Source organism: Ictalurus punctatus, chromosome 19, assembly GCF_001660625.3.
Source record: "Ictalurus punctatus breed USDA103 chromosome 19, Coco_2.0, whole genome shotgun sequence".
Lineage (NCBI taxonomy): Eukaryota > Metazoa > Chordata > Actinopteri > Siluriformes > Ictaluridae > Ictalurus > Ictalurus punctatus.
In genome coordinates this window covers 24,623,938-24,634,715 of record NC_030434.2, presented here as the reverse complement: position 1 = coordinate 24,634,715, position 10,778 = coordinate 24,623,938, and the positions used below count along the sequence as shown (strand labels likewise).

The following is a 10,778-nucleotide window of genomic DNA, read 5'->3' as shown; positions in this document are numbered from 1 at the left end:
ATAATTTGGAAATACCAATCAGCCTACAACGCATGTCTTTGGACTGGAGGAGGAAACCGGGGTTCCCAGAGGAAACCCCCTGAAGTACAGGACAGAACATGCAAGCTCTGCACACACAGGGCCTTGTATTATATACGATCACATTATTGTAGCAGGTTATGATCGCTCTATATGACGCAAACACCCAGTTTTACAGCAAAGGACACCTTTGTAGCCGTCCAGGTGCAACGTTTTCTCAAGATGATATTTTATTATAGAAACCAAAACCAGGAACAAGGCTCTAATAATTCGTCCATCCATATCTACCCATCCGTTTTCTGTACCGATCATCGTCCACAGGGCCGCGGTGAGCCTGGAACCTATCCCAGTGGACACGGGGCACAAGGTGGGGGACACCCTGGACGGGGTGCCAACACGTCACGGTACAATCGTGGTTCTAATCATAATAATAATTTTAAAATGCAGCTTGTCGTGTTACCGAAAAACTGCGACGTGTAAACTCCTCGGCCCCAAGTTTTCAGGGTTTCTCCAGGATGTACAAGCAAAGAAAGCTTAAGGGTTCTAGATTTGACTTATTTTTTTCCCTATGAGTGTAAAATAAAAAGATAGTTACGCTTCTTAGAAGGAGAAGGATGATGATGATGATGGGGAAACACTGTCATAGGGTTCTACATAAAACCTTTAAGGGGATTTCAGGTTTTATTTAAAAGTGTAGAAGTGTATATTTATGGATTTTTAGCTCCTTGCTGGGATCTTTATAGAACCTTTAAGGATTCCTCCAAAGGCACACTGAAGAACCTTCTAGATTTTTCCTTTTTTGTCCTCTAAGAATGTAGGAGGATGACTGGTTTGCACTTGTGTAATTGAGATTTCCTTCTTTAATATTTCATCATATGCCACCCATAAACCAAATATTTTATGCTTTTATATTCCTTGAGATAAGTTGTTTATGGTGTGTGTAATTATTGATTATCCTTGAGCATGACACAGGCTTTTCTGGAAAAATGTTATGTATACAATACACTATATATTGGCACCCTTGGTACTGTAAATAGGAGCAAAGAAGGCTGTGAAAAATTTTATTTATTGTTTAACCTTTTGAGCTTTTGTTCAATAATTAACAAAAATACTCTGCTTTCATGGATATCAAACAATTACAAACACAACACAGGTTTATCCCAAAAAAGAATGTTTGTTAAATATAGGTGTTGAACAATTATTGGCACCCTTTTAGTCAGTACTTTGTGCTATCTCCCTTTGCCAAGATAACAGCTCTGAGTCTTCTCCTATAACGCCTGATGAGGTTGGAGAATACATGGTGAGGGATCTGAGAGCGTTCCTCCATACAGAACCTCTCCAGATCCTTCACATTTCGAGGTCCACGCTGGTGGACTCTCCTCTTCAGTTCACCCCACAGGGTTTCTCTGGGGTTCAGGTCAGGGGACTGGGATGGTCATGGTAGGACCTTGATTTTGTGGTCAGTAAACCATTTCTGTGTTGATTTTGATGTATGTTTTGGATAATCGTCCTGCTGGAAGATCCAACCACGGCCCATTTGAAGCTTTCTGGCAGAGGCAGTCAGGTTTTCATTTAAACATTAAAGATCCACCTCCATATTTAACCGTGGTCATGAGGTACTTTTCCATATGGCTACCTCTCTGTGTGCTCCAAAACCACCTCTGGTGTTTATTACCAAAAAGCTGTATTTTGGCTTCATCTGACCGTAGAACCCGATCCCATTTGAAGTTCCAGTAGTGTCTGCACACTGAAGACGCTCGAGTTTGTTTTTGGATGAGAGTAGAGGCTTTTTTCTTGAAACCCTTCCAAACAGCTTGTGGTGATGTCGGTGACTTCAGATTGTAGTTTTGGAGACTTTCTGACCCCAAGACCCCAAACTTCTGCAGTTCTCCAGCTGTGATCCTTGGAGATTTTTTATCCACTCGAACCGTCCTCTTCACAGTGCGTTGAGACGATATAGACACGCGTCCAATTCCAGGTCGATTCATAACATTTCCAGTTGACTGGAACTTCTTAATTATTGCCCTGATGGTGGAAATTTTCAATGCTTGTGTTATTTTCTTATAGCCACGCCCCATTGTGTGAAGCTCAACAACCTTTTGCTGCACATCACAGCTATATTCCTTGCTCTTACCCATTGTTATGAATGACTAAGGGAATTTGGCCTGTGTGTTACCTCACATTTATACCCCTGTGAAACAGGAAGTCATTTTTGAACAACTTCCTGTTCCTAGGTGTATTAAATAAATGTAAAATATCAGTGGGAATATACTTCAAATATATTTTTCTCATATGAATTCATAGGGTTTTTTTTAATAAACCTGTGTTGTGTTTGCAATTGTTTGACATGAATGAGAGCAGAGTATTTTTTGTGAATCTTTTTAACAAAATATCAAAAGATTAAAAAATAAAGATACTTTTTCACAGCCTTCTTTGCTTATATTTACCAAGGGTGCCAACTTTGAAGCAGTTAAAGAGATCCATAGCTGGGAGACGCTGTTCACGGAACATCCAAAGCCTGGACACTCCACAAAGCTGGTCTTTATGGAAGAGTGGTTAGCTGTATGTAATCCTATTTGGAGTTGCCTAAAGACATGTTGGAATCTTGGCAGACGTTTGGAAAAAGGTTCTCTGGTCTGATGAGACCAAAATTGAACTTTTTGGTCTTGGCACAAAGCTTGACATTTGGTAGAAACCCAACATTGCCCATCACCCTGACAGCACCATCCATGCTGTGAAGCATGTTGGTGGTAGGATCATGAAGGTTACACTTCTTGGTTACTTTTCTGAATAGAGAAGATACCCTGTAACTGACCTTTGGTGGACAGTATAATCTTGGGAGAGTCATGGATACTGATCCATATTTATTGCTTTTTTAAATTTATTTATTGAATGTTCATATTCAGTTTTGGATATTTTTACACAGCAGTTTACATTTATGACATATCATACACTCACTGTCCTCTCTATTGTACTGTAACATCTGTACACCTGCACATTCATGCAGTTATCTAATCAGCCAATCATGTGGTAGCAACACAATGCATAAAATCATATAGATACAGGTCAAGAGCTTCAGTTAATGTTCACATCAGTCATCAGAATGAAGAAAAAGCCTGATCTCTGCGACTTTAATCGTGGCATGGTTGCTCTTGAACTTTATTTATCTGATTTGTTAACTGCATGAATGTGCAAGGTGTTCATATACATATGTTCATAAACACTGTCTGTGTAAACAGGGACTGTTTTGTAAACAGGAGAATTAAAAACTATGTTTTTCAGAGTGCTTTAGTCCCTGACCTAGTGAACTAGCACGCTGTGTTTTTGCTAGAGACTACAAAGCACTTCTGTAAGTCACTCTGGATAAGGGTGTCTGCTAAATGCTGTACATAATCATGTTTGTTTTGGTATGTTCTTCAACAAACTCTGAGTACTTTCCAGGAACAGGTGTATATATATATGTATATATATATATATATATATATATATATATATATATATATATATATATATATATATATATATATATATATATATATATACTGCAGTATAATGGGATATTTTATGTAGATTCATACCATACAGTTGCAATAAATATTATTCAACCCCCATTGAAAATCGGGTTTATTGCCAATATCTACAGACTTTCAGCTGTTTGCGATGAACAAATCCAACAAAAGTAATTGAAATTGTTCAATAGCACTGCAAAATGGAGAAAAGTTCAAGATAAGTAATCTGATATACGTGTTTGGCGACATCCCCTGGTCAGATCTTGTAACTACAGTAACGAAAACTAAGCAAAAACAGCGAAACTAAATGAATTAAAGGGAGTTTTCTATTATATTATTACAATCTATTAAAAGCGACATACATTTATTTACGTTGATCAGTTTGTTATTTATATAACAAAAAGTTTGGAAGCTTTTTTTTCCCCAACGCATCACTCGATGCCTGGGCGTTTATTTTGAAATCCGTTAGCAAGGCAAGCTGACTCTCTGTTCTCGTCTTCACAGCAGCACACCTCGAAACTTCTTAAACACTTTAATTATTTATGTATTTACACCCAAAGCTCTAACCATGATGCAGTTCATCGTGAGTATTTGTGTGTTTGTGTTTGTGTATTTAAATCTTTACGAGACATTAAGTCGGTAAATCAGTTGCTAGTAAAGTGGCTAGCTAGTTACCTCAGATTGCTAGCTCGTGACTTCAGGAGATGTTAGGAGATAATACTAGATAATGTAACAGCCCATGGAAGGATACATAATTTTACAGATTTAAGTTGTTGGTTTTTTTAAACAAACAAACATGTATTAAATGGGGACAGCGTGTAGTAAAGTGTGTATTGTGTTTGTTTTGCAGGTTGGCTTCACTTTGGGGAATGTAGTTGGGATGTACCTCGCACAGAACTATGAGGTTATACACATATTTTCCCCCCCGTCATAATGCAAATTAAAACATTAAATAATTAGAATGTACAGTTTTGCCAATTTGATACGACATAATGCTTGGATGTTTCCAAACCAACTACAGAATAAATCCAATAAATTAATTTCATTGAATAAATAGAAGTGTTTATTATTATTATTATTATTATTATTATTATTATTATTATTATTATATATGGCAAAAATTGAATCAACACAAGGAATAAAACACAATGGAATGCTAGGACAATCATTATTTTCCCTATAATATAACAGCACCTCATACTTTTGGGCTTTTTTTAAAATCCATTTATAGTTAAAATTAATGTCTTTGTTAAGTCTAGTTCGTGTTGTCACTTACGCTATCGCAGCTATAAACAATCGTTCCCTCACCAGCATCTCTTTATTGTCTCTCTTGAAATTAATAAGATGGAAAAAACATCAAACGGCTCGTCATCTTTTGTTACCAAGAAACAGAATTTTGTTCTCAATGGAGTGCAGAGTGAAAAAGGAGTATTTATGAAGTGCGGCGGGATCTGTATGGTGTTGAGGAGTCTGATGGCTGGATATGTCCACCATAACAAAGTCGATAACAAAATTTAGTTTCTTGGTAACAAAAGACGACGAGCTGTTTGAGGTTATTTCATCTTATTAACTTGAAGAGAGAGAATAAAGACATGCTGGTGAGGGAACGGCTTTTTATAGCTGCTATAGTGTAAGTGACAACAGGAACTAACTTTGCATTGTTACTACACATAACATACCATTATTTTTTTTCCTGCACATTCCTGTGCAAATATTTCTTATTTCCTCTCATTTTTCATTTAGTTATGTAAATGCACAGTATAAGGAGGATTAGGCCAGGTTTTCATTTCGCTGCAAGTTATATACTGTATGTAACTGTGTACGTGAATCCTGAAACCGCATTAAGAGTAAATTTGTCTGTACTGAAGATGTCGGAAAATTTCAAGTGACCGTTTTACAAAGCGCTGACACTGGAGACTGCTTCCATCAGTGTTAAATAAACGTCGCCTTACTTCAAGAAAACTTCACCGTATTGACGAGTACACACGTTGTTGTTGTTTTTTACGTCAATACACACGAGCATTTTGTCAATCTTGCCGGAAACCTCACTCTGTCGAAAAAGTTCAAAGTGTCGACTCGAATAATCGATTTCGCACAGCCGTTTTCAATTCTGCGTCTCCATGACGATCAGCGTTCCCAGGTCTTCGGGTATCAGGATGCTTTGTGATAATTTCTCCCTGTTTTGTCCCGGATAAGTCATTCATGTCTTGGGGGGAAAAAAGAAATCTGACAATACATCCAACTTACAACCTGCAAATGATGCCCCCCCCCCCCTTTTTTGTTCAAATGTCTGTCTAACAGCCTGTTTCTTCTTTTTCGTCTCCATACCAAAGGTCCCGAACATTGCAAAGAAAATCGAGGCCTTCAAAAAAGACGTGGAAGCGAAGAAAAAGCCTCCGGAGTGAAGTTGATGAATCGTCAATCTATTTATTATGAGTAGTACACCCAGATGATATTGACGACAGTTTGTTGAAATAGTCATTTAAAAAAAAAAAATTTAAAAACAAAAAAAACATTTCAACACAAATATGATCTAAAGATTTTCCATCAACGTTAACTAAAACTAAGTTAGCGCTGAAATTTTTTATACATATACACTGATGTTTGTTAAAGTGCTGGATTTGTTCTCCTGGATATTTGTTCCATTACATGCACGTCGATCGATCTGTTCAGCTTAAAGCATTTACGGATAATGTGTATAAAAGTGGAACACGTGCTCCCTGAAAGTTCTTTCAGTCTCTGAATAAACTTTGGGTCCATTTGAACAAGTTTTAGGTGTAGGAAAGTGTAAGTGCACTTTATATACCTGCTAAAAGGCTTGAAAAGTTAACATTCTAGACAAGATGTTTTAAAAGTGAAGTGCTATACATTAAAGAATGGTCATGAACTCGTATAGTTCGTTAGCTTTATGAAATATATTTTAAAAAGCACTTCTGGTGAGATTGGGTAGATAAACAGTGTTAATATTTTTCAGCTGTTAGCACAATTGCGAGCTGTAAATTGTAGTCGATAAATACACCAGTTCTGGGAAATGAATCACTGCTGTGTCTTTCTCTCTGATGCTTTACGGTCTTTATTCTTAATCGCTTTAACGCCTGAAAGAACCAAACATCACTGCTACACATTATGATGACGAATTATATAAATTTTTAAAAAATTAATTATATCCATATTATGTAAATTAACTTTTAAGATTGATACTACGAATGATAAATTACAAATGATTACACATAAAATATTTACAAATTTCACAGTTTTTGCTGCTGAAGACCTTTGTGTGATTTATTTTTTTTTTAAATACATTTTCCTGTTATCGTTCATAAATTGCTCATAAACGCACAATGCCTTATATTACATCTAAACAACTAACGTCGGCATAAGCATTCCAGTGTATTGACATACTGGGCAAATAAAATTGATAAATACAAGATTTATTAATTTAGCAATGTAAGATGACTAATTTAAGATTAAACTGATATAGTTTGATAAACAAATGAATATAACCACTGAAAAACTGGCTGCAGTTCTGAATGTGACCAACAGGTGGCAGCATTATCAATATAAATAATAGGAGCTATTCAATATGACAATATATATAATATATTTACCTTTAAAAAAAAAAAAAAAAAGATGTATCCTCAAAACATTTACTTTTTCTACAAAATGTATAAACAGTAGCCGTGTAAACATGAAAATAAAGAGTAAAATGCTTATAATAATTCCATTTGGAATCGCAACTGAGGATGCACTGAGATAGTCTTTAAAACTAACTGCATACAGAACAAAATAGAAAATGTTTTATATAAACAGGGAAGGATACTTATTCAAGAGTTAATGATGCCTTCTTAAAAAACAGGTTATTTTTTTTGTCTATTTCTTGATAAATGCCAATTTGATACAGAACGAGTTGTTTGTGAACCGAATGAACCAAGCAATGGATCTGACTCAATGAAGAGAGCCGTTTAGGGGTCAAATAAGCCAAGCAATAGATCTGACTGAATATAAAGAGCTGTTTGGAAGTCGAGTGAGTCGATCAATAGATCTGATTTACCAATAAGAGCCATTTGGGAGCAAAGTGAGTCGAGCAATAGATCTGACCCAGCGCAAAGAGCCGTTTGAGAGTCGAATAAGGTGAGCGGACGCATTGAGAAGAGACGTTTGGGAGTTGAATGCGCCGAGCAAATAGATCTGGCTCACTAAAAAGAGCCGTTTGAGAGTCGATTAGCTGAGTAATCGATCTGACTCATTAAAAAGAGCAATTTGAGAGTCGAGTAAAAGATATGACTCACTAAAAAGAGCCGTTTGAGAGTCGACTAATAGATCTGACTCACTAAAAAGAGCAATTTGAGAGTCGAATAATAGATATGACTCACTAAAAAGAGCCGTTGATAGTCGAATTAGCCAGGAATCGATCTGACTCATTAAAAAGAGCCGTTTGAGAGTCGAGTAATAAATCTGACTCACTAATAAGAGCCGTTTGAGAGTCGAGTAATAGAGCTGACTCACTAAAAATAGCCGTTTGAGAGTCAAATTAGCCGAGCGATAGATCTGGCTCACCGAAAATTTTGGGGAGTCGAATAAGGTGATCCGATTCATTAAGAAGAGCCGTTTGAAGCCAAATTAGCAGAGCAATAGATCTGACTGATTGAAAAGAACCGTTTGGGAACCGAGTGAGTCAGTCGAGCCAATAGATCCGACCCACCGAAAAGAGCCATCTGGGAGTCGAATAATGTGATCTGATTCATTAAGTAGAGCTGTTTGGGAGTCGAATGCGCCGAGCCAATATATCTGATTCACTAACCCTAACAAGAGCCGTAACCTCGTAAGCTTTCTATTTAAAGGGCATGTTTCAAAATAATCGTTAAAAAACGCGAACCATAGGAATGATACTTCCGGTATTCGCTGTGACAGTCTCGCGCACGCGCAGTCAGTACCGGAAGTGGACGCTGCAACTGTTGCTGCTACAGTTCACAGCAAGTGGAGCGTCAAAAGTGGCAGCTGCTTTCCAGTTTCTCATCGAGTTTAAAGTCTGAACCTTTCCAAAGATGATAACTCTCACTGACTCACAAAGTAAGACCGTTATAGCGTGTATTTGGAGCAGTTAAATCGTACAGTAGGGCTGGATATTAGAAGCTAATGACTAGCACTCAGCTAACTCACACCTACAAACTGAACACACATCTAATGAGTGTTTATTATAGCGTGTGTTTACACATCATTAGGAGGAAATGTTAGATCTTGTGATCTTTTAGCTCTTGTAATGGCAGAATAGCAATGAATAATCCTCTCAGTCTTTGATTATTTACATTGTACTTCATCCAACATGACCAGTGTTGCAGTTTTCCAGCTGCAGTGTAATATCAATGTTTTATATATATTTTACACAGATTGCATTGATCAGTCATCATTTTAAAGACTAAACCGACCTGTTTGACATGTGCGCTTTGCTTAAAGAACATCGCATTATGTATCATGTTGGATTTTATATCGGTCACCTGAATATTACCTAGTAAAGTTAAACTCCACCCTGACCCACGTTAAAATGTCTTTATACCAAAACATTTGTGATGGCGTGAAGCCATTGGTGGCGTTACGAGCGTGAAAGCTGACGTTTCGGAAGCTGATCTGCTTGAGCAGAGAATCCAGACGAGGAGGCGAGACAGCTGGACGCACTGAAACACTAAAGCGCCGCTGCATCGCTCTTTTTAAGTAGAGGTGAAGTGAGGGTTCAATCCCACTGCACCACTGTCAGTAAGGAAAGTGAACAAAGTTTAAACGAAATAGAACTTGGACGCTGCGGGAGATCACGTGTTAGTTGTAAAGATTGGGTGGAGTTTTTATTTTGTGAGTTGAGGACGAACGCAGACGTGCAGTAAAGCTTGTGTTTTCTTCACGCCACAGAAATCGGGATTGGACTGACGGGTTTCGGAGTGTTTTTCCTGTTCTTTGGGATGATCCTGTTTTTCGACAAAGCACTCCTCGCTATTGGAAACGTAAGCGCTGACACCTCAGTCTCAGGATGTGTCGATCTGATACTCCATATACGCTTCAAGATTGTGAAGGTGTGATTGTGAGAGAATGCAAAAATAGTTTTTGTGTTCTCTTGCGATTGTTTTTGGCGTTCTCTCGCAAGTTTTTTTGCGAGCAAACGCAAAAGCATTGAAATATACATTTTCATGTCCCCTTAGTGGCTCTGTATAATTACTCAGACCGTTGTTGATTATTTTCCTGTAGCAGCAGGTCACGTATTTAGCAACCAAGAATACCGAGATGTACCGGAAGCCGTGATATCGAGGTATACGGTCACACCATGGTAATCTTCCGTACCGTTACCGATACCTATTAAAGGATTCGTAACTTTTCCGAGCTCTTTCATCTTCCGCACCCTCGATGCAAATGGTTTCGCTCACCGAAAATTTTTGGTAATCGAATAAGGTGATCTGATTCCTTGACAAGACACATTTGAGAGTCTAATGCGGCGAGCAAATAGATCAGACTCACTAAAAAGAGCTGTTTGAGAGTCGAATTAGCCAGTAATAGATCAGGCTCACTAAAAAGATCCGTTTGAGAGTCGAGTAATAGAGCTGACTCACTAAAAAGAGCCATTTGGGAGTCGAGTAATAGATCTGACTCACTAAAAAGAGCCGTTTGAGAGTCGAGTAATAGAGCTGACTTACTAAAAAGAGCCATTTGGGAGTCGAGTAATAGATCTGACTCACTAAAAAGAGCCGTTTGAGAGTCGAGTAATAGAGCTGACTCACTAAAAAGAGCCGTTTCAGAGTCGAATTAGCTGAGCAATAGATCTGACTCACCGAAATATTTTGGGAGTCGAATAAAGTGATCCGATTCATTAAGAAGAGCCGTTTGAAGCCAAATTAGCAGAGCAATAGATCTGACTGATTGAATAGAACCGTTTGGGAACCGAGTGAGTCGAGCCAATAGATCCGACCCACCGAAAAGAGCCATCTGGGAGTCGAATAATATGATCTGACCCATTGAGAAGAGCCGTTTGGGAGTCGAATACGCCGAGCCAATATATCTGACTCACTAACCCTAACAAGAGCCGTAACCTCGTAAGCTTTCTATTTAAAGGACATGTTTCAAAATAATCGTTAGAAGAAGTGAACCATAGGAATGATACTTCCGGTATTCGCTGTGACAGTCTCGGTAACGGTGCGGAAAATAACCGCAACCTCGACGCAAACAGGTTCCCGCTCTCCCAGCTTCGTCTTATCTTCCCAGATCCTGTTT

The 10,778-nt window shown here is 38.0% G+C and overlaps 2 protein-coding genes across 2 annotated transcripts in view; both read left to right on the top strand.

Annotated features, from left to right (window-relative positions):
• The first annotated feature begins 3,953 nt into the window (after positions 1–3,953).
• On the top strand, positions 3,954–6,563 carry stmp1 (short transmembrane mitochondrial protein 1). The gene is made up of 3 exons (XM_017493956.3): positions 3,954–4,110; positions 4,378–4,431; positions 5,861–6,563. Exons 1-3 carry the CDS (start codon positions 4,096–4,098, stop codon positions 5,930–5,932), a joined length of 141 nt encoding a protein of 46 aa, XP_017349445.1. The 5' UTR covers positions 3,954–4,095; the 3' UTR covers positions 5,933–6,563.
• Positions 6,564–8,324: 1,761 nt separating this feature from the next.
• The window catches only part of golt1ba (golgi transport 1Ba), a 6,080-nt gene continuing 3,626 nt past the window's right edge, over positions 8,325–10,778 (top strand). The window contains exons 1-3 of the mRNA XM_017493955.3: positions 8,325–8,597; positions 9,429–9,520; positions 10,770–10,778. The exon at positions 10,770–10,778 is cut by the window's right edge and continues 170 nt beyond it. Coding sequence (XP_017349444.1) covers positions 8,573–8,597; positions 9,429–9,520; positions 10,770–10,778 — 126 coding nt within the window. The 5' untranslated portion in view covers positions 8,325–8,572. The remainder of the gene's footprint in view (positions 8,598–9,428; positions 9,521–10,769) is intronic.

What these genes read in the sequence shown, in the direction of transcription:
- stmp1 (XM_017493956.3), top strand. An exon ending in ACCTCGCACAGAACTATGAG is followed by an intron (nt 4,432 to 5,860) that starts GTTATACACATA and finishes TCCATACCAAAG; the next exon opens with GTCCCGAACATTGCAAAGAA.